Here is a 27,828-nt window from a genome sequence, read left to right as displayed (position 1 = left end):
CCTGCTCACTAGCTAGCTGCAAAATTTTTATACACTAGTTAAATGGAATGACGTGTCAACCAACGGTGTGAGATTTTCTATTACATTTTAATTGCACACAAATTGAACTTTTAAAAAATTATCGTTTAATTTGCAAAAAAAGAAAATTAAATTTTCTATTAAAATTATTTAATTGTTTTTTTTCTTATTTTACATATACGCTTATTTTTTATCGTGGTTACATAATATAAATACACTCCCTTGACATAAATATGCTCGCGTGACGTATATATAACCGTGTGGAAACATAATACCGATGTCTATAAGCTTTTTGGTATATATAAGTTTAGGTGCGTGATCTAAGAGGGTATTTGGTTGACATTTTATGTTCTTTAAAATAATTTATAAGCTTTTAAAATATCATATAAACTTTTTAAAATAAGTTTAGTCAAACATCTTCTAACCCTCACCCACGGCAGACAGCATCGTTTCGATATTTTTTGCAGCGTCGTCGTTTTCGGTTGCGATCTTTGAGAAATCTCAGAGAGCTACATAACAATGTTACCTTTGTATTTTCCGATCGTATAGTCTAACAACGTGCCCATCAACATCTCAGCCCCTCATTTCCACTATGTGTTTTTTTACTTCGTTAGATTAGGTCGGATATATAAAATTTATCTAGCCTCGCTATATATGTTTAGTTGAAAGAAGAAAGTCCAATTTTAAAATATATAAACAATAAGATTTATTTAATCATATTAACAAATTACGTGCCAAAGTATATATTCATGTATACAAATTAAAATAGAATAATCTTATCATAATTTTGAAGAAAATATTTAAATAGAAAATAATTTTTATTTGATATCAAATTAGGATTCATTTAGTACGGGTGATTAGGGTTGTATAATATACCCATGACACTAATATTTTGTTTTGTAAGAAATAATATGAAACACACGGTCCTTTATATCCTTTATAAATTAAAGTCCAAAAATATTATATTGCATTCGAGGGATTCCATATACCATTTACGTAATACATTGTTAGAAAGGAAAGAATCCGTTAGGGTATTTTAGGGGTTAAATCCTCTATCAAGGATCCCTAATTTATTTGTTTCATTTGATATTACTTTCCTTGTACATTCCTTTTTCATCCCTATAAAAGGGAGTGCTGTAATGCTCAAGCAAGTACACAGAAATACAAGAACAATATTTACAATCTCTCAAATTCTCTTACAATATGTCGATACCATATTTCAACATGGTATCAGAGCAGGAACTCAGAAAAAATATCATCACTGTTCCATACCTTTCTCAAACCCTTTGAGCCAATCACGGCAGCCTCTGCCTCTTTTTTTCTCTCCGTTCAAACCTGAAAAATATCATACAAGATGTCAAAAGAAATAGAAACAACCAGTTCAAATCCAAACACAAATGAATTAACTCTATAGATCGCAAATCTGGTGAGAAATTCAGACAATGTTACTCTGGGAATCAAACTCGATGGAAATAACTATCCCCTATGGGCACGTCTCATGAAAGTCGCCATCGGAAGCAGGGGAAAATCAAGTCACATTACAGGGCAACCTCCCCCGCCGCAGACAACAGACCCAGAGTACTATAGATGGGAAGAAACGGATCTGTCCGTTTTTTCTTGGCTGATACAGAACATGGAAACAAGATTGGTGATTAACTTCGCTCAACACCAAACAGCTAAGGCCGTTTGGGATAGTCTGGCCATCACCTACGGGAGTGGGACGGACCCGTTTCAGATATACGATCTGGAAGTGAAAGCTAACAAGGTGAGTCAAGGGCAACTCACGTTAGAAGGCTACTGGAACGAGCTCCAGGCCATTTGGCTTACCATCGATCGAAGGGAGCCCAACCCCCTTGGCTGCTGTGAAGAGGGGATTAACAAGTACCGAAAATTGATCGGAAACCGGCGATTGTACCAATTCCTATCTGGATTGGACCCCAAATACGACGGAATCCGACGAGATATCCTCAAAGAAACCTCCGCTCCCTCAGCCGAGTCGGCGTTCTCAAAAGTAAGGAGGAAGGCCGCTCGGCTGCATATCTTGCAACCGGCAACCAACCCCGCCGACTCCGACAGCACATCATTGGGAGCAATCGGGAGTTTGTCAATAATTCCATGAAAATTTTTTGCCAACAAAAAGGGATAATTCACCAAACCACTTACCCTCACACTCCTGAACAGAATGGCGTTGCCGAGAGAAAAAATCACATTTTACTTGAAATGACTCGTGCTATGATGATTGAGTCTCGTGTACCCACCTCTTTTTTGCCCGAAGCCGTTGCAACCTCTGTGTACCTTGTAAACCGTCTCCCTACTAGAACCCCCCTTAAACTTAAAACCCCACTGCAGAAACAATCTACTCTTGCCACTATACCCCTCGCCCTTACACTTCAACCTCGGGTCTTTGGCTGTTCTGTATTCGTTCATGTTTCCAAACATGCACGAACAAAACTCTCTCCTTGTGCCATTAAGTGTGTGTTTGTAGGATATGGGGTTAATCAAAAAGGGTATAGATGTTACAATCCCCAAACCCGTCAAGTCATAACCACCATGAACTGTAATTTTCTTGAAACCGAGTATTTTTACAACAACCACCTTAACAGTCAGGGGGAGAGTGAGAGTGAGATCGACTTGTTAAGTTGGTTACCAATGCCAGTCTCGGAAGCAGATCCAACAGAAAAAGTTAACCTTGCCACCGAGCATGCTTCATCCACTTCTGAACAATCTAGTCCGCTGCCGCCACCTATATCTTCTCCGCCGCTGATATCTGAGGTAGGAACTTCTGAACCTACCACTGTGGTTTCCGATTTGACTAATCATATGTCTCAAGTTATTGAAGAAGAACAGGAGGAGAATACGGTGGATGGTGATACTGGGAGATATGTGCTACCACCCAGGAGTACTCGAGGCGTACCTCCTAAACGGTATACCCTAGAGAGAATTGTGCGGAATTCCCGATACTCAGTAGGGAATATCGCCAAGGGAAACTTGTCCAAAAATGCCACAGCCTATGAAGCGGCCTTATATGATGAGGAGATTCCACAAACAGCAGAGCAAGCCCTAAAGATCGAGCATTGGAGAGACGCTATGAAAAAGGAGATAGGAGCCCTGAACCGAAATCACACATGGGAGAAGTAGGGGTGAGCAGTCGGTCCGGACCGGACCGACGAAACCGAGGACCGAATTTTCAAAAAAATTTGGACCGAACCGGACCAACTGAAACCTTAGGACCGAACCAAAACCGGACCGAAACCGCCATCGGTCCTCGGTCCGGTTCGGTCCAGAACCGACCGTTTTGAAAATATTAAAAATTAATAAAAATATTAATAATATTAATAAAAATTTTAATAAAAACATTATAAATTAATAAAAATATTAGAAATTAATAAAAATATTAATATATTAATAAAAATATTAGAAATTAATATAAATATTAATAATATTAATAAAAATATTAATTATATATTTAAAATATATATATTCGGTTCGGTCCGGTTTTCGTCGGTTTTGGCCTCCCCGGGACCGGGACCGAACCGAAATATTTTCGGTCCAAGAAAATAGGACCGGACCGGACCAATACATGGACCAAAATCGACCCGGACCGAAAAAACCGATCGGTTCGGTCCGGTCCGTCGGTTTTGGTCCGGTTTTGCTCACCCCTAGGGAGAAGTGTCGGTTGCCGAAAGGAAAGAAAACTGTGGGATGTAGATGGGTTTTCACAATCAAACGAAAACCAGATGGATCTATTGAGCGATACAAAGCTCGTCTGGTTGCAAAAGGCTACACTCAAACATATGGGATCGACTATGCAGAAACTTTCTCGCCTGTGGCAAAAATGAACATCGTCAGGGTGCTCCTCTCCATTGCTGCAAACAAGGATTGGGATCTTCATCAGTTTGATGTTACAAATGCCTTCCTTCATGGTGAACTTGAAGAAGAACGTGAGGTTTATATGGAAGCACCCCAAGGTTTTTCAGATGAGTTCGAGGAAGGGGAGGTATGCAGATTAAAAAAGACTTTATATGGGCTCAAACAGTCTCCCAGAGCTTGGTTTGGAAGATTCACCACAGCTATGAAGAAGTTCGGGTACCAACAAAGCAATTCAGACCACACCTTATTCTTGAAAAAACGAGGTGATCTTATTTCTTGCTTAGTCATTTATGTTGATGACATGATCATAACAGGGGATGACTTAGAAGAAATTCAAAAGTTGAAAGCAAATCTTTTCAAGGAGTTCGAAATGAAGGACCTTGGGAAACTAAAGTACTTCCTCGGAATTGAAGTACTCAGATCAAAGAAAGGGATTTTTATCAATCAGAAGAAGTATACTCTTGACCTTCTTGCAGAAACATGGATGCTAGATTGCAAGCCAGCTGAGACGCCTATGGCTGTCAATCATGGGCTACAGATTGTGAAGGGAGACTGAATTGGCGGATCGAGGAAAATATCAACGTTTGGTAGGGAAACTCATATATCTTTCCCATACTCGGCCTGATATTGCGTATGCTGTTGGAGTTGTGAGTCAGTTTATGCACCAACCACAAGCTGACCACATGGAAGCTGCACTCAAAATTGTGAGATACTTGAAATGAACCTTTGATTATGGAGTACTGTTCAGGAAGACTGGACATCTCGAGATACAAGCCTACACTGATGCTGACTGGGCTGGAAACCCAGTCGACAGGAAATCAACAGCAGGATACTTTGCCTTCATTGGAGGGAATCTTGTCTCTTGGAGGAGTAAAAAATAGAAGGTGGTGGCACTCTCTAGTGCCGAAGCAGAGTTTAGAGGAATCAAAAGTGGTCTGACTGAAGTTCTTTGGTTAAGAAGACTACTCTCAGAACTGGGTCTCCTTCCAACAAAGACATGCCAGATGTTCTGCGACAACAAAGCTGCTATCAGTATATCAGAAAATCCTGTGCAACATGACAGGACGAAGCATGTGGAGGTTGATAGACACTTCATCAAAGAGAAGATCGAAAGTGGTGTTGTGGCTTTACCCTTTGTAAGATCCGAGGACCAACTCGCAGACATTCTTACCAAAGCCGTCAATTCGAAGAGTTTTACAGAAGTTCTCGACAAGTTGAGCATCGGAAATCCCGTCACTCAACTTGAGGGGGAGTGTTAGAAAGGAAAGAATCCGTTAGGGTATTTTAGGGGTTAAATCCTCTATCAAGGATCCCTAATTTATTTGTTTCCTTTGATATTACTTTCTTTGTACATTCCTTTTTCATCCCTATAAAAGGGAGTGCTGTAATGCTCAAGCAAGTACACAGAAATACAAGAACAATATTTACAATCTCTCAAATTCTCTTACAATATGTCGATACCATATTTCAACATACATATCTTAATTATAATTATTATTAATTTTATATAATTTTAATACATCACACCAAACAACATATTATATTTTACAGATATTTTAATACTTTTAATCAAACACAATATTAATATAATATATAGTAAAAAATATCTCAGTCAAACATATCACACATTATCTCATATCACGTATCAAATAAGCTTTTAATATTGCACCATCCATTATGATACGTTGTGATATTGTATACATTAACTTTTATAATTAAAAAGAATTCCAAACACATTTCACACACTTGCACAGGAACGCACATCCAGACGTGTTTTTTTTTTTTTCCTTTTTTTAATTCATCTCTAAATAATAATATATTCATTTGTTTCTTAATTACTAAAATAACTAATATGAAAAAGACAATAAATACAATCATAGAAAAATGGACAATCGAATATTAATTTTGGAATTTCACTTATATATTTAATTAAATTCAATAACTAACTATATATATATGATTGGGTTCTTGTAGTACTATGTACTTAGGTAGTACGTAATACCCAATCTACACCATTCGATTAAAAAAGGGAATTAAAAGGATCATGACACGTGTATTTTCACGCGAATCCCACCCGGGTAAGACGGGTTGACCCGTTCATCTTTTTTATTTTGTTTAACGTCTTAATTAGACTTAATTTTGACTGTAAAATTAATTACATAAACAACCGTCTTAATTCTTACCCATTTGCATCGAAATCCAAACTGTTCATCTTCCAAAATCCAAGTTTCTTCTCTCGTTCTCCGTCTACCAATTTCTTCCACTTCACAAACAGATTTACTCTCAAACTATCTAAAATGCCGCGCCGAATTTAAAAACAAGCGAGGAAGAAATCTTCTAAAAAAGTTGATGGTTAGTTATTAGAGTTCCATTTTCTATGTTTTTGCATTTACTTCGCAATAGCTATGCATATTAGATTTTACATGTAAACCACACAAAAAACCATAAATCAACTTATTTAAGAGTTCAAGAAAACTCAAACTTTACTATTTAGTAAATCGAAGAAAAAGAACGCTACATTTGAACAATTTTTTATGAGATCTATGAGTTTCGTAAATTATTTATGCATATTATAGAGATGTTGTCCTCACTTTTCATTAAAACGTAATAGTTTATTTGTCCCTACTCAAATAATTACAACTTTCGAAACATGAATAGATCAAAAAATAGAAATGTCTACGTGTGGATCTGTGTTGGAGTGGGTGGGGCTATTGAATATTCATTACCTTATAAATAATATAAACAAGTATATTGAATATGTTCTGTATATTATTTGTGCATATTGTTGTATAAATTAATGCATCTTATTTTGTTTTTATATGCATATATCTGTATCAGTATTGTATATACTAATATGGATGTCATCAACTCGATGTATCAAGACACAAGTATAATAATATTATAGCACTTCTCCATATCTCGTTCTAAATTCTATCAGATATTCATAACTTATGTCACTGTGAATTCAGTTTCGGGTGCTATTCAAAGTACAAAATACAATATCATTTCTATTTTTCTACGTGGTCATATTTATGTCACATGAATATATTTAAGCTATGTCAACTTGTTAAAGAATGACGAATATGCAAAATAAGAAAAAAAATTAATAATTTATTTTAAATTTTAAAATTAATATGAAAAATAAGAATTCGTTAAAATTTAAGAATTTATTTTCACTTAGAGCATCCGCAGCGGGCACTCGATAGGGGGGTCTCGAGTCACCCCGTCTATCGGGTCGCCCACTACAAGCGACGGCGCCTCGATGGGGTCCCGATAGAAAAAGGCAGCCCCGATAGAATTTTGGCCAAGCGCGTGTTTTACACGAGCCAATTTAAAAAAAAAAGAATTTAAATGAATTTAACCGTTGCTGCTTTTCTTTTGTTTCATATTCACGGTCATTCGACTATTTGATTTTTTCTTTTTCCTTTTTTCTCTCCTATAAATTTGCCTATCTTCTTCTTCTTCTTCTTCTTCTTCTCTCTTCCATACTCTTCTATCTTCTCTTTCAATTTCTTTCCAAAAAAAAAAATAGATCCATACAATTCCAATTGGTACGACTCAAATTGGGTTCCCGACCTCTCCGGCAGAGATGAATATCATCCCAATTTGGCGGGTATCAACTTGGAGGAGGAACCTTGTCCAAGCGGCGACGAGGAGCCACCGACTGCCCACAGTGCGTCGAAGCCCAAGAAAGGAGGGCGGCGGAAGGCTATGGCCTTCAAGGAGAAGGCGCCGGCGAGAGAGCCGGAGGAGGGAAAGACCACTCGACACACATACACCCTCGAGGAGACGGACCTTATTGTCCGTGTTTGGGCGGAGGAGACGAACGATGTCATTCGGGGTGTCGATCAAAAAGGTGAGGCCTACTAGGGCCAGATTCTCGACCGCATTAACGCCCTCCTCGGCGCCGCCTTCAAGCCCCGCCAAATAAAGGGACACTTCGCCCAAGTGGCCTAGGATGTGAAGTTGTGGGAGAATGTTTGGGCGGAGGTTTGCGCGAAGTGGCCTTCCGGCCATTCCGACGACATGCTCCAACAAATGGCCCAAGTCATCTTCCAAGCAAGGAGCGCAACTAACGGCCCCTTCAACTACTGAAATGTATGGAGGATGCTCTGGATCAACCAGAGGTTCGAGTCCATGTACCTTGAGGGCGACGTCCATTCCTCCAAGAGGACGAAGATGTCGGAGACGGGCGACTTCACTACCTCGGCGTCGGGCGAGGAGATCATGTCTTCCCGGCCGATTGGAAACAAGGCGGCCGCGAGAGCGGCGAAGGGGAAAGGAAAGGCGTCGCAAAGCTCCGGGCCTCCACCCGAATACGTGGAGAGGATGGACAGGTCGAACGAGAACATCAAACAAATGATGGTCGAGGTCGCCAAGTCGAACGAACTCAAGAAGCAGATGCACGACGACCGAATTTCATTCATGAATACCGACGGCATGAATCCAGAAACCCTCGCCCTCCACAAGAAGCGTTGCGCGAAGATCATCGCTAAGATGAGAGAAGTTGGAGATCTTTAGGATTTTATGCTTTTAGTTTTTAATTAAGTAATTTTAAATTATGTCTTTAGTTTTTTTTTTTTAATGTAATCTTTAGGATTTTTAAAATTAATGAAGTTTAATTTGAAGTAAATTGTGTTATTTAAATTTCTATAATTAAAATTAAATAAAAAATACAATAATCAAAATTAAAAAGATCAGATCAACTATCATGTCATCCCACTGCAGCCTCACTGACCCAATGTGGTCCCTCCTCTATCACGTCAGCTATCAACCATATACATTTTTACTTAATTCACATTCGGATTAACATACTTAATTCACATTCGGATTAACATAGTCTATTGCTGCTTCTGATGGCCACTACTACTACTGTTAATTAGTTCATATGTCTGTCTGGAATGATAAAAGTTTATTAGTGCTGTAACATCATTCATATATAGTGACTGGAAGTGGTCCTCTTTTTTATTAATCAAAACAAATTGTACAAAATAAGGTCCCACTTCAACTAATTCCATGAAATTCTCTCCCATTAATAATCATATTACGTTTGTCATTTGCTATTACACAATATGCCATAATCAGCATATACAAAAAACAATAAGAGAGAAAAAATAAGACTAGGATGCAGGAGTTAACGAATAGCATAACGGGATCTCGTGGATAGCATGATACATTACATAAAAAGAAAAGAAAAAAAAAATCTTCATCACCTTTTTTAACAATGCATTAATTAAACTCATTAATTCTTATATATCCTAATTAACTCACTCATCTTCCATCCAAATTGTTTAACAAAAATGTTTAATCATCTTCCATCCAAATCTTTTAGCACAAATGTTTAATTGAGGATAGGGAAGCTTTACATGCTTATTCTTTTTTTTCACTCATCTTCCATCCAAATTGTTTAACAAAAATGTTTAATCATCTTCCATCCAAATCTTTTAGCAAAAATGTTTAATTGAGGATAGGGAAGCTTTACATGCTTCTTCTTCTTTTTTTTTTTTTTCTTAGAAGATGATCGATAATGATTCTCATTTTTTTCATATATTGAATCAAACCCCTAATTTAATAGTTAGAAGGAAAACGTCTTATAAATTGAGCAGCATTTTGTAATCATTAGCCTTTGCATGCTATTTAGTTACATGAATTTCCTTAATTTATCAGAGATATGCTTTAGCATATACAAAACTAGTTACCAAGTTTAAATTAGCTAGAAAAAAAAATGTTTTGAAGATATTTAATTAAATAAGTGTTAACATAGAGTGTGTTTTAATGAATTTATAAGCCTTTTAAAACATTTTATATGCAATTTAGGAGTTTATAAGCTCTTTCAATGTATTTGACAAAATAAGTTGTTAAATAACTTATAAGTTGTTAAAATAAGTTCCAAGAGCTTATAAGTTCTCCAAATGATAAGTTTTTATATCCCAACTTATTATTTCATAATTTTATATTCAACAATCTCTTTACAAATATTATTTAACTATGATTTATTGTTTTCATCATATACCCTTTCAAGTTCATTTCTCTTCAATTTTCTCCTTCTAACACCAAGATTCTCACTCATCCAAAAGCATAAGCTCTTGAGAAATTATATTTTATAAGCACTTGAAACATTTTATAAGTGGTATAAGCTCTTTATAATAAACTTAGTCAACTCTCAATCTATTGTGCAACTCTTAGAAAATGGAAAAGAAAAGATGAGAAAATATTATATTTTTCTCCTTTTTTATCATATGTGTACTTCGGTTGTAAAATTTTCATTGGAAAATAATGGAGAAGAAAATATGAGAAAATATTATCTTTTTCTCTTTTTTTTTGTCATATGTTTACTAGATATAAAAAGATGAGAAAATGTTGGAAAATATTTTCACACCACTATCCAAAGATATTAGTATAATTCATCAATTGAGAGAAAATGAGCTGTCCAAAAAAATATTTCATCTTATTCCGAGAAAAATTTCTATCATAATAAACATGTGAAAATAATAAAAAAATATATATATATATATATATATATATATATATATATATAAGAAATAAGAGCAATTTTTAATGTATAAATTTTATATAGAACATGTATGAATTCGCTGTATAAACGTATGAATTGTGAAAAATAACTTTTTGCTACCTTTGGGATTCGAACTCAGGATCATAAATCCATCCAACAGGATTATGAATCAACCGCAGATCTTGATGATCTAAGGGCTGAAAATGATTCTTACTTTATATCTTAAGAAATGCTCTTATTTTAGCCATTCCCTATATATATAAAATAAGAATCATTTTCAGCCCTTAGATCATCAAGATCTGCGGTTGATTCGTAATCCTGTTGGATGGATTTATGATCCTGAGTTCGAATCCCAAAGGTAGCAAAAAGTTATTTTTCACAATTCATACGTTTATACAGCGAATTCATACGGTTTCTACATAAAATTCATACATTAAAAATTGCTCCTATTTCTTATTTTAAGATGTGCTTTCACGGTAGCCCACCCCTATATATATATATATATGGTTTGGTTCTACAGAGAACCACATGAGAACGTGAGAACCATCAAATCCAATGCATTCACTGTAAAAATTAATGCATTCGCTGTTAAAATTAATGCACTTAAAAAAATAAAAAAATTGCTCCCTTCAGGATTCGAACCCAGGATCTGCATTCATCCAACAAGATGATACATCCACCGTAAATCTTGATGATCGAATGACTGAAAATGGGTCTCCGTTCTTTTTTATTTATGGTTCTTTCCTGAACCTTTCCATATATATATATATATATATATATATATATATATATATATTCTTTGCCTTTCCATCAAAATAAACACATCCCTGTAACAACATAGGTCATATATAAATTCTCTCTATCTCTCTATATATAATCTGCCTCTCTCCCTGCATTTTGTGCAACCATTAATTATGGAATGAGATTCAGTGTACCACACTTTATGTCTCACTTTGTGTCCCACTTTCAATTTTATTTAATTTCTTATATGTATTTTCTTCAATTTCGACTTTATATGCGTTAGTTTAATTTTGTGATTACTAACTAGGGTTTATTCCATCAATCTAGGGTATATAATTATTTTTTATAAATTAATTTCACTTTTATTAGCTAATAATAGGTTGATAAATTCAAAGTCATGGTATATACTTTTTAAAAAATTTAATTTTTTGAAATAAAAATTAAATATAATTTATAGTATTATAAGAAATTTTATTTTTATATATATATTTTTTAAATAATAGTTATAAGCATGGGACACAGTGGCACACGTAAGATTATGGGACACTGGATCTCATTCCATTATTATATCCCAATTGCGCACAACCACATATTGCTATAAATACTTGTGCATAATGCAAAAGGGACTACTGCTTAGATGGTCGAGAAATTCCCTTACACCCCCAACCACACTCTCAACCAAAGAAACAAGTGAATGACACGAGATGTCGAACAAATTAAAGTCATTTTGAAGGTGAGCGTTTAGCGCGATGGAGAAGCAGGGCACGTGCATTACTAACTCATCCACATATACCTTGGAAACAGGAGTTAGTATTTCATGTGTCCTTCTTCCCCATCACGATCGCTCAATCTTATTTCAACATGCCTCAAATTTTCCCAGGTAAAAATAATGTCGTCCAAACATCGACAAATTTATTACAAATTCGACCATGGCCAAAATTGGAAGTGTTTTGTCTCATCAAGATGTAATTTCAGTTAACTACAAATTTAGTGGAGTTAATTGTCATTAGAAGTAGTTGTCAAGCTAGATTAGTTAGTACCTGCAGTTTTAGAAGCACGTGATTGTTCAAGAAAGTGAAGCACAAAGGTAACGGTAGAGACGTATGGTGAGAGATATATTCAACTTTCTTGATTTGAAATACGGTTTACTTTATATTTATCATTATTAATTGCTTAATTAATTTGTTCGATCGTTTATAATGATAATATTTTCAAGTGAAGTGACCTCTCTTGTTTAAACCATTTCCATGGCTGATGAATCTCATCTTCCACCACCAAGAGAATTTTACTTTCGTAATAAACAATAAATTAATGTGCATATATATCATGTAGTTATTGGGCTTATATTGTATGATTTTTCAATAGATTTTAACTGGAGATTGAGAGAATTGAAAAGGAATTGAAGCTGCAGTGGAGAAATAGACGCGTAAAAAGTGCTTTGCTGTATCACTCCCCACCTCCACCAATAACAAAAGTGATATATATAGAATTTGCATTGATGCATATAATGTTATTGATCGTCCATTAATCAATCTCAAACTATGAACACAATATATTTTGCACAGCTAGTGGATATCGTGACTTCAGTCGAGGTGGGCTTTCCATTTTTTCCTTTTCCTTTTTTTGTAAGAGAAACAAATATTTTAAAAGACTGTGTAAGGATAAATTTAAACTTTGAGACATTTGACATCATTAATTAACCTCACTATTATTAGGCCAACCCATGAGTGTATGTGAGTGGTTAGTGGTGGAGCCAGAAATTTATATTAAGGGGCTGAACTTCTACAGGGGTTACCGCCCTCGTTTTTTTTTTTTTGGTGTTGGAGAAACTGTTACATGACTCACAACAAAAAAAGCATAAAGAAAAGAGAAAGTATTCTTCAAAAAAAGAAAAGAGAAAGCAGAAGTGCACACAAGTGAAGAAGAAATATATGTGTTGTCCACTCGAATTGTGAATTGTCCTTAGCAAATATTTATATATGCGTTTTACTGCTGGATACCACTGCCCATGTTAGAATGCTATCTCATTCCATATTTAGTAATTAATTCTGCCAAACTGTTAGAAACTACTTGCTGCATTGCATCAATATCGATCTCTCCATGCATTATACTAATCGCCCTTTTATATTTGTGGCTTTTTGTTTCCGATGCGACACATTCCTCTAATTTCACCAAATTTTGCAGCAGAGTATCTACTAGTATTTATTTTTCATTTAATCGGGTAGATATCCACATATGCATAAGATCAGTAAATAAAGCGTATAGATACTGCAAAAAATATCTTGATGTTAAAAAAGCATGGGTGAATTTTCATTTTCAATCACGAGAACATCGTTTCACTAATTAGGCCATTTTATTGGGAGGTGATAGGTACCTATATATATTGTGCTACACGTAATAAATTCTAAAAATCCTGTCAAATCTAGTGCGTAAGGTCAAAAATTTATCATGTTATGATTCAAAAGTCGGAATTGGTTTTATGACAGTTTTGGGATCTAATAGGTCAATGGGTCCGGCCCGGACAAAATTGTATCTTAATTAATTATTACTCATACAGTTGGACTCAAGTTAAGCTACAAAATGGAAGATTATATTCATAATCTCTATTTTACTCGTTATAGCTCATATAAAAATAATAATAATAAATTTATTATATTTGATTCTATAACTCATAATCCTTAAATTAAATCCCTAATAAATATTTTGTATATCATCTGCAAATGATTAAATAATTAGACATAACTAAACAAACAGTACTATATCATTGACAAAATTAAACCTAAATTCGCCATTAGTAAGAGCACCTCCAGCGGGGCTCTTAGAGTCGGATCGATCCGGGCTCATAGAGCTCCCCTCGCACTGGAGCACCGAATGGGAATCGAAGCGACTGTTTGGGGAGAGTTGGGTGCGGAGGCGTGGTATGTGTGACATATGCAGTGCACGTGCCCAATTAAAAATAAATAAATTGATAATTGACTGCAACGGTCGTATTTTCGGAAAAAAAAAAATCTTTTGGCAAGCTGTGTTTGAATGGCTCTGTAGACAATTAAATTTGTCGTCAAATTGAATCATGACACGTGCAAATTCATGAATTAAATATTCAATTATATTTTTTATTTTATTAAATGGGATTTTATTCCTAAAATAAATAGATATATAATTAATATTTAGTATAAATCATTTAATGGGCCCATTGGCACATAAAACCTAAAGCCCATGCATGGAATCCCAAAGCCCATGAAGCCCATCTCCTACATCTATAAATAGGGGTGTTGGGGTGCTCACAAATTACAAGTTGAAGTGGTGGAGAATTGAAGAGCTAGAAGCATTCTATCAAGTGAAGGATTGAAGAGCTAGAAGAGTTCTATTCAAATATTCAAGCATCTCCAAGAGTTCTATTCAAGTCTTCCAAGAGTTCTATTCAAATCTTCAAGTTTTCCAAGAGTTCTATTCAAATGTTCAAGCATCACCAAGAGTTCTATTCAAATAAACTTCGACGTTCAACCCAAAATTATGACTTGAGTCCTTTGGATTGAGATTATCAAATCAAACATTTCAAGAACCTTCGAGATTGTTCGAGAATCAAATGGAAGAGAAGAATCAGAGGATCAACAAGAGATTGCAACCCGCATAAATTTATCTCCAATTCTATCAAATTATCTTTGTAACGCATTTTGTATTTTATCAAATTGAAATACAAAAATTTGTGTCTACAGGCTCTTTTGCCTTTTTTTAATTCTTATTTTCTTCTATAAATACCACCTAATTTCTACTTCATTTCACACATCATTTGTCTTCCTAATCTTCAAACAATCTTCTTCTCTCTAGCATATTGTTGTGCCCAAAAATAACATCTTGTCAGAAAGGTAACAAGAACACGAGAAAGAATATTAGAACTTAGAACTTTGTATTAATTTATGCGTAAGACTATGAGAATGAGTATACAATGATCGTAGATGATTTTACGTACACTAGGATTTTACATGTATTTATAAGTAATAATGACGAACGCTACTAGGAGAAGGACTCTATTTGGACTTGGAATAAGACTATAATTCTTCATATTTATCTTCATGCTTTCGTGTTGATCTTCTTAAAGTCGCTTTGATCTTGACTTCGGTCTTAGTTGGCGACGCTTGTCGGACTCCTTTTAGTGTGAGTTTTGTATCCAAAAAATTGGGCTCATGCTATCAAGGGCGGTGCCGTTTGGGCTTTAGGCAGAGTTATTTAGGGATCAGTGGGCTTAGCGGAGTCAAGTGGGCCTCTTGCGATTGGACTTCCGTTAATTCTATACAGCGACATTTCAGGGAGCAGTGCTGTTTTTCCTCCGTCAGTGCTGCTCTTTCGCAAGTCTCCCTTGCTCTATGTTGTTTGTCTCGGATATCATGAGGATGCATATTTTTGTCCTCGTCACATATATCCTACAAAATGTCATCGTCATCTTCCCAATCTTCCTCCGACTCAAGCTCCGACGAGAAACGTGTGGTCCAATTAGCCAGACTTGTGTCGAAATCTTATGAAATTACAAATGCCGTTGGTTTGTCGGAAAGCCCTCCTAGATGAATGCGACAGATGAAGAAAGTGTACACTTATCGGGGTCGTGAATATGTTTGCTTGACAAAATTATGTCAAGTCATCGTCCCACTCTTCGGCTCCAAATACTTGAGGAAGCCGGCATCCGCCGACTGTCACAGGCTTCTTGCACTGCACAGGGAAAGCATTGGTTCCTCGGGATGCTAGGGAATCTGGATTTTATGCACAGGACGTGGAAGAATTATCTGATGGCGTGGCAAAGAGCATACACTCGTGGAGATCAGGGCAATGAGCATACACTTGTGGAGATCAGGGCAAACCAACGATCATCCTCGAAGCTATCGCATTTCAAGATCTGTGGATCCGACACACATTTTTTGGGGTTCCTGACTCAAACAACGACATCAACGTGCTCAACACATCATTGTTGCTTAATGAAGTTGTTGAAGAAAGGTCTGCATCGATCACATATCAAGTAACAACTCCTACTACATGATTGAGTATTACTTGATCGACGACATCTACCCCGATTGACCCACTTTCATGAAGAGTCCTCCATTTCCGTCGGACGAGAGGAGTAGGATATTCAAATTAATGTAAGAAGTGGCTCGAAATGAAATCGAAAGAGCTTCCGGAGTCCTTCAAGCTCGTTGGACAGTCGTCAAAGGACCAGCTCTCTGTGGAAGAAGGAGCAGTTGAGTGACATCATGTTTACGTGCATCATTTTTCACAACATGATCATTGAAGACGAATGCGACTATGCATCGGAATGGGAAGAGGAGGTCACCGATGAGGCTTCAAGTAGCTTAGCCGCATCTCGTCCTCGCACTAGAGCTCCGCCGGAATTTCAAACGTACTTGGCTCGACAATCCTCCATTCGAGACCGCGACCTTCACGGTCGCCTCACCTCACATTTGAAGAAGCACATTTGGCTCGTTTTTGGTCCAATCGAGGCATAATTTAATTATTGTAATTTTAATTATTGTAATTTATTAATTTGAAGTATTGTATTTTATTTTAATTAATGTAATGTTGTAATTTAATTTTAATGAAATGTTGGATTTTAAAACTGAAGAGTTAAAATGAGATAAAATGGAAATGGAGAAATAAGAGCCCCTTTATAGAGCCAATGCACCGAAGAGTGGAGGCTTTAAGGTGAGGACCACCTCCTTACAGAGACTTTCACTAGAAATGCTCTAAGGAGATTATCTTGAAATTGAAAGAGTATGGAGCCTAAATAAATCTGACATTTATGGTCGAAGAATTCACACTAATTCATTCTTACTTTTATAATTTGATCTCAAGCAAAAATGTCGAATTGTTTAAATCCGATAACCGCGCATAAGCATTAGAAATCTCCAGTTGTGGTTTGAATTTTGAAAGTTATTACTTCCGCAAGTTAAAGTATGTTGAATTAATTATTTGAATAAAGAATCCAAGAATTACTTATGAAGAGCAGAAAATGTAGCGAAAAATAAGGTGGACACAATTTATTAATTAAATTGCAATGTGAATTCATTATAAGAATCTCTCTTACAATGAGGATCTACTCAACTTTTTTTTTTTTTGATCAAGAAAAAGGATCTTTCATAAAAAAGGTACCAGAGGTACCAAAAAAACCACTTACACGAGAGCAGTGAGCAAGTTATTTTCACACCAGGAGGAAAGATTCAACTCCTTGTTTACAATCTCGTAAATCTTGTTCCAGCACCACAAACGTACCTTAATCTCTGAAATGGTACTCCGAGAATCCCAAACTTTTCCTTCGAATCTACTTTCATTCCTTCTTTTCCACATTGTCCAGATGGAGCAAACCCACAGGGACTTCATCAACTTATCCAACCTCTTCCCGGAACCAAGACCCACAAACGAGCATAAGAATTCACCAATCGAATTAGTTCTAACTGTGCTGATTCCCATCCACAGTTGTATCTCATTCCAAACCTCGTCTGCCTTCGGACATTGCAGGAAAAAGTGGTTTACCGATTCTGTATGGAGCTTGCATGCATTGCATTTGGAATCCTCTTCTCCGATGTCAACTTTCCTCTTTCTCAAGTTGTCACAGGTCGGTATTCTGTTCCTAATCACCCTCCATGTCGTCATAATTGCCTTGTGGGGCGCTTTGCTGTTCCAAACCATTGCTAACTGCTTTAGATTTGATGGTGGCGCAAGAGTTGCATTTTTACTCGCCTTAAGAGTATCATAGGCAGATTTTGTAGTGAACTCGCCCGAAGCCGCTGCACTCCAACTCCATCTATCTTTGTTACCTGCACTTGGAGCGCAAACAGCTAACATGGAAAGGAGATCAGTAACAGCCTCCCCCTCTCTCTCCCGAAGCTCCCTTCTCCATTTTAGGTCCCATTCCCAACTTCCATGAACCCAATTCCCCGACTCTCTAATACTAACTTCCTTGTCCACACTAAGATGAAAGAGTCTTGGGAATGCATCCTTGAGTGGTTTTCTCCCAACCCAAATATGAGACCAGAATTTAGTCTCTTGGCCATCTCCAATGATCCTCATACAATTCCCCAAGAACCAATTATCCATATTCTTCCCCCTCATTTCGACAATTCTAGACCACCAGCCACCCCTAAATCTCGAAGAACTCGAAAGCCTCAACCCCGCCTCACCCCAGACTAAGTCCCCATAGATTGATCTAATAACTTTTGTCCAAATCGGTCCCCTCCCTCTCCCACCCCCTTCAAGAAATCTCCAGAGCCACTTAACCACCAACACATGATTAAACCATTCAATATTTTTAAAACCAAGGCCCCCTTCAGATTTCTGAAGACAAAGATCAAACCATTTAACCCACGGAATCGATCTAGAACTCACACCACCCCCCCACAAAAAATTGCAAAATAAGGAATTTAAAGATCTCACCGTTGTCTTTGGAATGATAGCAAAGGAGAGCTGATAGGTTGGTATTGCTTGCAAGACTGCCTTAACCAAGGTAACTCTACCAGCCATCGAAAGATTCAAGTTGTTCCATCCGGCAATTTTCTTCTTGACTTTATCAACCAAGTAATTCCAGTCGATCACACTCTTAAGCTTACCTCCAACATTGACCCCAAGATACTTGAAAGGTAAAGAACCGATTGCACATTGAAAAACCGCCGCAGCCTGCTCCAGTTTTTCATCCTCAATCCCAATTCCCATCAAACAACATTTATCATAATTAACCCTAAGCCCCGAGATCAGATGAAACAGTTCCAAGATGCACTTTACCGCTCCTGCATTGCTTTCATGATCCGACAAAATGAATATTGTATCGTCTGCATACTGAAGGTGTGAGATCGAAACTTTATCACTTCCCACAACAGCTGGCTGTAGGAGATTTTTATTGACTGCTCTTGTAACTAGTGACTGAAGGCCTTCCACCGCAATGAGAAACAAAAAAGGGGAAATAGGGTCTCCCTGTCGCAGTCCTCTCTCCAGATTTGAACTCTCCAGAAGGGGAACCGTTTACCAGCACATTTGTTGTTGCTGACAAGAGACATCCCCTGATCCATTTCCTCCAAGTTTGATCAAAGTTCATTCTTTCTAACATCAGGTCCATGTAGTCCCATTCAACCGAATCATAAGCTTTAGCGAAGTCAATCTTAAAAAATAATCTTCCCACCCCTCTTTTCTTTGCTTCAGCAATGACCTCGTTTAAAATAACCACTCCATCAAGAATAAATCTCCCTCCAAAAAACGCACTCTGATTTTCTGAGATAATTGAGTCAATCACAGCACTAAGTCTGCCAGCCAAAACCTTTGCTATAACTTTATACAAACTGCCAACCAAAGAAATTGGCCGAAAATCCCCCAGCGAACTGCATCCCTCCTTTTTTGGAATAAGAACGATAAATGAGGAATTACACCCCTTGGGAATTCTGCCGTTCACATGAAACTCCTTCATGACCTGGAGAAAATCATCTTTAATCGTCTCCCAATACACTTTCCAAAAGTTCAGGTTGAACCCATCCGGACCCGGGCTCTTATTTCCATCGCAGCTCCATATCGCTTCTTTGATTTCTTCCTCCGAGAAAGGTCTTGAGATCCACGTTTTATCTTCGGGAGACAGCCGACGTGCTACAAAGTTTGGAGGAATGACCGGTAGCACCCTCTTCCTCTTTCTGAAGAACTTCCCAAAGAAATGCAACACTTCAGCCTTGACTTCTGAAGGGTCTTCAGACCACTGATCACCAATCATCAAATCGGCGATCTCATTCTTCTTCCTCCTCCCAACGATGGCTTTATGATAAAATTTCGAGTTCAAGTCCCCTTCTTTGATCCATCTAACTTTCGCTTTTTGTTGTAGGAGACTATGCTTGTTCTTTGACTGAAGCATAATATTGGCTCTGATCTCATTCCTCTTGGAGATTTCCTGCTCTTCAAGACCGAAAGCGTCGTCAAGGATGTCCAGCTTTTGAAGTTCCTCTTTTAGTGTTTTGATATTGTTCTCAATATTCCCAAATGAATTTTTATTCCAATCCTTCAAAGCTAACTTCACCGCTTTGAGTTTTTCCTTGAAAACAAAGCAAGCCCAACCAGGGACCTTCGTCTCCTTCCAAACCTTCTGAACCACTTGGTAAAAGTCCGGGTGTGACACCCAGGCATTCACAAAACGGAATGGCTTCGAGTCCCAGTCCGCCATCTTAGTAGAAAGAACAATCGGGCAATGGTCAGAGATAGATCTCTTAAGAATTTGCCCAAACGAATTCGACCATTCTCTAAGCCAACAGTCGTTAACAAACATTCTGTCGAGCCTGCTTTTGCAGCCCCCGTTAGCTTGGTACCAGGTAAATTTCCTTCCCTGAGTCATGATCTCAGTCAACTCACTGTCTCTAATAAAAGCATCAAACAATCTCATATCCACGTTACTATGACTCTCACCCCTCCTAACTCTTTCTCCCGGCTTACGAATCGCATTAAAGTCACCCAGCATACAGAGGCACGAGTTTCTATTCTGCCTTGCAATAGTCCTGAGAGCATCCCACAGCACAATTTTCTCCGAGAGGACCAACGGCGCATAAATGTTAATGAAACAGTAGTTGGAGTTGCTTGAAATCCACTTGCCATTGATAATCACTGCTCCCGGAATATCCCATTTACTAGAAGCTGTAAAAACCTCTTTGTTCCAGGCGCAAATAATGCCCCCGGATCGGCCTTCCGCATCTCTTCCCATTAGCTCAGAAATTCCTCTTCCCCACCAATTAAGGTGAGTTGCGTCGTTCCAACACTCCAATTTGGTTTCCTGGATACAACAAAAATCGATCTTTTGCTGCACAATCAAGTCTTTGATATCCCTTTTCTTTGCAGAACTCCCCAAGCCCCTAATGTTGTAAGAGAGATCTTCATGGACGATCTACTCAACTAATAATCCCTCTTAATTAAGTAGTTAGAAACAATAGGAAATAAATCTCTTCTAACCTATTGAAATACTAGAAATAACTGGACTCGTTGAAGCTAGTTTAGACTAAATAATACTCACTCCGTCCCATTGATCTTGTCCCGTATTCCTTTTTTGTTTGTCCCATTGATCTTGTCCCATTTCTATAAATAACACTCCTACTTTATGATTTTATCACTTTCTCTCTCTTACTTTATCACATTATCTCTCCTACTTTATCTACACACTTAACACTATTAATACTCTCCTTAATAACCGTGCCGAAATCAAATGGGACAAGCCCAATGGGACGGAGGGAGTACAAGTCCACACAACAATACAAATAATCTATCAAGCTTTAAGATTCACGAATCTCCCAATCAAATTAAGCTAATTGATATCCAATGCAATGGTCTTCAATTCCTCCCTTTTTATATAGATTTCTTGAAACTTGGTGATTAAGGATGGAAGGCTGAGAAGCTGGCCATGTGCTTGAGGCCAAATTAAAGCCCATGATTAAAGTCCAATGAAAACTTGATGATCAAGCACTAACCACATCTCCTCTTTTGTGTATTCAACTAAGTCTTTTTTGTTTAGTCCATAACCCATAACTGGAATAGTTAAAGCCCTGCAAAATAGACAGAATAAATTCTCCAAATCAAATAATAATAAATTAATGAATAAGACAAAATAAAATTAATTTAATCAAATTTAACTAAAAAAGTAAATAAATTAACTCTAACAGATTTATGCAAACCTAAATTCACATCTCCAACAATATGACAGTCAAATATATGTAGTCTCTTTGGATGGCAGGTGTATTGGTATCCATAGGTTGACATTTATAGCTATTTTTACCAAAATAATAATAATAATAATAATAAAGAAGGAATAATTGAAATGACAATATCCAAAAAGCAGTTCAAATGTCAAAATAAGAAGGTCTTAATTTAAATTGAAAGTGAAACAATTCATCATAACCTTTGGTGGAATTAATTCATCATAACCTTTATGACGCTAATAAGCAGTTTTAAGTAATATTGACGGGAAAAATCCTTATTTGCTGGGCTTACGTTGCTATATGGGCTAGGCTGAAAGCTGATGTGAAAATTACTTATTTGCTGGGCTTACGTTGCTATATTGATAGGAAAAATCCTCATTTACACTGTAAAGCCTCATTGTGGGTCTTGCAAAATTAAATTAGGCCCAAACCTCTTCTTTTAGGTTTCTTTGTCTTTTAGTAGTATCATTTTAACAAGTACGTTTGAGTTCGAAATTAAATCATACTCGTAAGACCATCCGTGCGATGCACGGCGAAATCGAAATTAAATGATATGTTTAAATAAAAATATATAAATATTAATCAGAAATAAAATATAATAAATGCAAAATATGGTTTAAAAATAAAATACTAATTACTCAATAAAATTTTGAATTTAAAAACACAGTTTTCAATTAATGTTAATATATCAAAGTACCCACTTTCTTATAACAAAAATAAATTTTACCCACTCAAATAAAAACATAAAAATATACCCACTTTTTGTGTTAAAGGACTAAATTACCCTTCTATATAAATGGGCAAACCCTAATTTCATTTCATTATCTCATTTCTCTCTCTCTCTTCTCTCTCTCTCTACCCGCTCTCTCCTCTCTCTCTCATTCCTCAACGCACTCTCTCTCTATCTTTCCATCTCTCTCTCTGGCGATTGAGGCGGCGGATCAACTGGAGCACGGCGGTGGCGGCCGAGGGCGGCCATTGAGGCGGCGGATCGACTGGAGCACGGCGGTGGCGGTCGAGGACAGCCATGGCGACATCGGCGTTGCCGCCGCGCGTTCCTCTCCTCATCTCCAATCTCGGCGTCTCTCTCTCCTTCTTTCTCTATCTACACGCACCTCCGCCGCCGTCCGCCCCCTCGCCGCGGTCGAGGCTCCGAAGAAGGTCATCGATCTCGGCGATCAGATCTCGAGCCTCACCATCGCCGACGATCAGAAGCTCAGCAATCAGATCTCGACGCTCATAAGTTCGACGTCTCCGCCGCGTTGTTCGCCCGCGTCGCGGCCGCCGCCGCCTCGCTCTTTGTCTTCTCTCTCTCTCTCTCTCTCTCTCTCTCCTGCAACAGCCGGCGAGAAACGCATGCTCTGCCGTCGATCTCCCTCTGTCATCAATTTCCAGTTTACTTAACGAATGGGGCGAATGTGTATAATTTCCATGTGACTTATTTTAAAATTGTTGAATTTGAGGGGAGTTTTGGTGAATTTGAGTGAATTTGGTGAATTAGGGGATCGGCGAATTGTTGCAGATTGACTTGATCAACAATTTCTTCGAGTTGATGGATCAGTGAATTAGGGGGGAAAAATTGATTTTTTTCAATTATATTCGATATTCTTTTATGTTGATTTCTACACGGAAGTTAACTAGGAGATTATTTAAATTATTTGAGGAAAAATTGAATTCAATTTGATTTTAATAAAAAAAATTACAAGTAACGAAGAAATTGATGAAAATCGCGTAATTTTGTACAAATGTTCTTGAATTCACAATCAGGTTTATGAATTCACAACTGAATTATCAACGTTGGTTGTGAATTCACAATTGAAATAGTGTTGGTTGTGAATTCAAGTTTCATTGGTTGTGAATTCACAATTTGAAATAATGTTGATTGTGAATTCAAGTTTTATCGGTTGTGAATTCACAACTCGAAATAATGTTGGTTGTGAATTCACGCGAATTCACAACCAACACTTGTTATTCATTACCAATACTTGAATTTAGTTGTGAATTCGAGTTGAATTCACAACCAGTGAACAGTGGGTATTTGTAAAATTTTATATGTAAGGGTAAAATGGTAAATGTGGGTATATTTTTAAGTTTTTATATTAGTGGGTAAAATTTATTTTTACTATATAAAAGTGGCTATTTTCAAAATCCACCCTTTCAATTATGTATAAAGTGTAATGATAATTATAGTTATTAAATTATTTTAAATTATTTGATAATGAAAATTAATATTACACATTATTATTATAGAGTATTTCACATAATAATAATAAATAAATATTTTCATTCACAAACATAAATAAAAAGTTGTAAAATTTTAACAAAGAAAAAGAAAATAAAATATTTTAAAATTTTAGTAAGCTATTTGTTTTAAATTCATTTTCGATAATTTTTTATACCATATTAAAGATCTTCTGACGAACTTAAGCTTAAGATGCACATTAAATATTTTTTTATAAATTAAATTTGATCATGTTTAGAAAAGAATTAAAATTATAAAAAATAAAAGAGAAAAAAATAGTTAAAAAATTGATGGGAGAAGAGAGAGAAAAAATGGAGAGAGAAAACTGCTCTTTTATATATTATATAGATTTTAAAAAATAAACTAGTCGGTAAACCCGTCGAAAATCGACGGGAATAAATGAAAACATATAAATATTTGTAATTAATATTCAATACATTTTTTATTTGATGATTTTTTTTCACTAAAATAAAGCATTAAATAAATTTGTTTTAAAGTAAAAGATGTTAACTAAATATATTTTTACTAATATTTAGTCAAACAATTCTCTCAACTCAGAAGCTAATTGTAAGAAACTAATTTTAGACACTTCCACCAATCCAATCTGATTATGATGATTTTAGAAATTTTCGATGCTTAAAAGTCAACTTCTGTCTCCCCCTCCAAAAGAAAAAAAAAAAGCAAATTCTGAAGTCCCAAGCCGAAACATGATATTGTAAAAGATGAAATATATCCATCCTCATATAACACATTATTTTAATGCGATTATATATAAAAGAAAAGAAAAACCTAAGAAACCCTTGAAAGCACAAAAGAAGCAGACTAAGGGTCTAGCCTCATTAAAACCCTTTTACGAAAAACCCGGTAGGAAAACCGTAGAAGGAAAAAAGAGTACTCGTCTAAAACGAAAACAAAAAGGAAAGGAAAGAGGAGCGAGAAGGTCGATTTCAAGAACTCCGGCCTAACCATCGTCCCCAAACCGACCCGGCTCAACCATCCTTATATAACATATTTTACCTATGAACATGAAAAAATATGATGGGATTTATTGCTCCTTTCTTCCCTCCAAGCACAAGCAGCACACACATATCAAAATCAACCTAGCAAAATATAAGAAAAAAAAATATTTTAAATAATATCGTTAATGACTTAAAACTTTTAAAGTTTGAATAAAATATTAAATTTGCAATTACCTCATAATCTATCGAAAATTTCATCATACACAACATTAGTTGTTGTGTCTTGCGTATGACCACTCTCATCACATACTAAAATCTTTAGACCTCTTTTTCTAGTGACTCTTGAGATTGCCACGTAGAGTTGTCCATGACTAAAAACTGGTTTCGGTAGGTATAATCCTACATTTGAAAGAGATTGTCTCTGACTTTTATTTATTGTCATAGCAAAACAAACACTCACAGGAAATTGCCTTCTCTGAAACCGAATTGGAAATTTAGTGAAATCTGATGGACTCATAATCATTCTAGCTATGGGAAACATCTTGCCCGCATTTTTTCCTGAAATGAGTTTGCCTTCAATTACGCGCGCGTTCCCCAAGTTGAGTTACTATCAGCCTAGTGCCATTACAAAGCTCATTAGATGGATCAATATTTCTGAGAAGCATTATTATGCATCATTCTTTCAATTTAATTTCATGACTCGGTAATCCTGAACACTTGATTGTGTTGAGATATTCAACTGAGAATACTTGTTCATCAAGGTCCACTTGTCCATCTTCTTTGCAAATATTGTCTGAACTTAGGTAAACCCTTTCCTTGCTAGACATCAGAGACATGACGTAATTATTGATCGTATCAACCATCTCATTGGTGGGGGCCAAGATAGCATTATTCATGACGTCATTATATGTATTATCCACTATAGCTGCAATAGGATTTGTTGCATCGCGTATAAGGATATCTTCTGATAATGCCACAACAGATTCTCCATCACCAAGACTATATCCGGCTGTACCGTCACCTATTTTAAGCATCCACTCTGCAAATTCTTTGGTTTCTTCTGCATCCGAACCAGAAGCATTTGCCTGAAACAAAAATATGTGTACCAATATGTCTTATTCGAATTATCACTAAATCAAACAAAAATATCTATTATTTTTATCAGCCTTATTGCCTTCCCTATACGTTGTATTATAGTCTTTTCATGAAAATATCCTAACTATACATAATTACATTTAAATGTTCACAAAATCAATCAAGATAAGCCATTTAACCTTACTGTGTCGTCTTGTAAAGTATGTAATCCATAGAAAAACGATCTATTACTACATTAGTTTTAATTAGCCTAATATAATTGACAAATGCCGTCGTATTCTATCAAGGTATTTGGATTTAGAATAAATTAATAAACTTTTGTTATTATCGCTGAACTTAATTTACTATAGTCGCCTTTATATAACATCTACTAAGGAATGAGGACTAATTCGAATAATGCAAGATAAAATTATTAAGATAAATACATAGATACAAACAATTAGTAATTTTATATTTTAATATTTTTTATTTGAATTAAAATAATATTAATAAATTATCATGGTAATATAATTTTTTTTAAATATATATTTAGATTAAGATTAAAATACCTGTAATCTCATGTTCTTAGTTAACTTGAGAACTTGACACGAATTCCAAAGTTGAGATGAACTTATAGAGGCATGCACGATGTCATGCCGACTTCCCTTAGGGATCACTGGAAGTATCTGTCGAAAGTCGCCTCCTAAAACAACCACCAAACCTCCAAAAGGTTTTCCAGACCTATCGGAAGATCTCATAATATCCCTTAGGCTTCTATCAAGCGCTTCAAAACAGTATCTATGTGTCATTGGTGCCTCATCCCAAATAATAAGCTTTGTTTTCTCAAGTAGTCTAGTTAAATTGTTATTTGGGTTTATCTTGCTGCATGTGGAGTTTTCGTGGCAGTCCAATGGTATACCGAATCTAGAGTGTGCAGTCCTGCCCCTAGGCAACAGTAGTGATGCTATACCACTCGAAGCTACTGGAAGTACTATATCGCTCCTCCCACGTATGGCCGAGCATAAGGTGTTTCAAATATATGTCTTTCCTGTACCACCATATCCATATAGAAAGAAAAATCCTCCCTCGCCTTTATCAACCGTCGTCATTATTGTTTCATAAACCATTCTTTGCTCATCTGTCAAAGAGGGATATAGCTTAGCGTGCTCTTCTTTCATTTCTTCTATGTTGTAAGACATCTCTTCCAATATCAGTAGATTTTCTGAATTAGATATGACAGTTTCGTTTGGTAACGGCATGCCAGGAAAATTGACTAAACTGGTGAAATTAGCTATAAGCAACCAATGCTAGATTTTTTAATTGGTCATCTGTCAACTGCAAATCTATCTAACAAAAGTCATTAGAACAATATAATATATAAATCAAAACTATAAACCATAGATCATGGATACATTGGCGTCACTTTCATGTCAAGTAAATATATGGGTCCAATAGTTAGTATTTAATGATATACAACCAAATATTAATAAGATCATATTATGTTTACTGTGAAATATTAATATTTTTCTCTATTAAAAAATAATTTTTTGTGATTATTCAATTTATTTTTTATTTCATAAATTTCTTTTCACTAAAGAGAGCATCTAATAAAATTGTGTTAAAGTAAAAGGATGTAGTATTTATTTGAAATAGGCCTAAAATAAATATTTTATATATATATATATATATATATGTATATATATATATATATTACGTACT

The 27,828-nt window shown here is 36.1% G+C and overlaps 1 protein-coding gene across 1 annotated transcript; it reads right to left on the bottom strand.

Annotated features, from left to right (window-relative positions):
• Positions 1-17,299: 17,299 nt before the first annotated feature.
• On the bottom strand, positions 17,300-26,918 carry LOC131018693 (uncharacterized). Its single transcript, XM_057947407.1, has 5 exons — positions 26,679-26,918; positions 25,785-26,120; positions 19,146-20,918; positions 18,560-18,958; positions 17,300-18,460 (listed from the first exon to the last, which is right to left on the bottom strand). The coding sequence occupies exons 1-5, from the start codon at positions 26,916-26,918 to the stop codon at positions 17,300-17,302; spliced, it is 3,909 nt and encodes a 1,302-aa protein (XP_057803390.1).
• Positions 26,919-27,828: the final 910 nt, after the last annotated feature.

Source organism: Salvia miltiorrhiza, chromosome 3 (assembly GCF_028751815.1).
Source record: "Salvia miltiorrhiza cultivar Shanhuang (shh) chromosome 3, IMPLAD_Smil_shh, whole genome shotgun sequence".
In the NCBI taxonomy this organism is placed as follows: domain Eukaryota; kingdom Viridiplantae; phylum Streptophyta; class Magnoliopsida; order Lamiales; family Lamiaceae; genus Salvia; species Salvia miltiorrhiza.
Note: the sequence above shows the minus strand (reverse complement) of the source record. Positions and strands in the feature narration are given on the sequence as shown.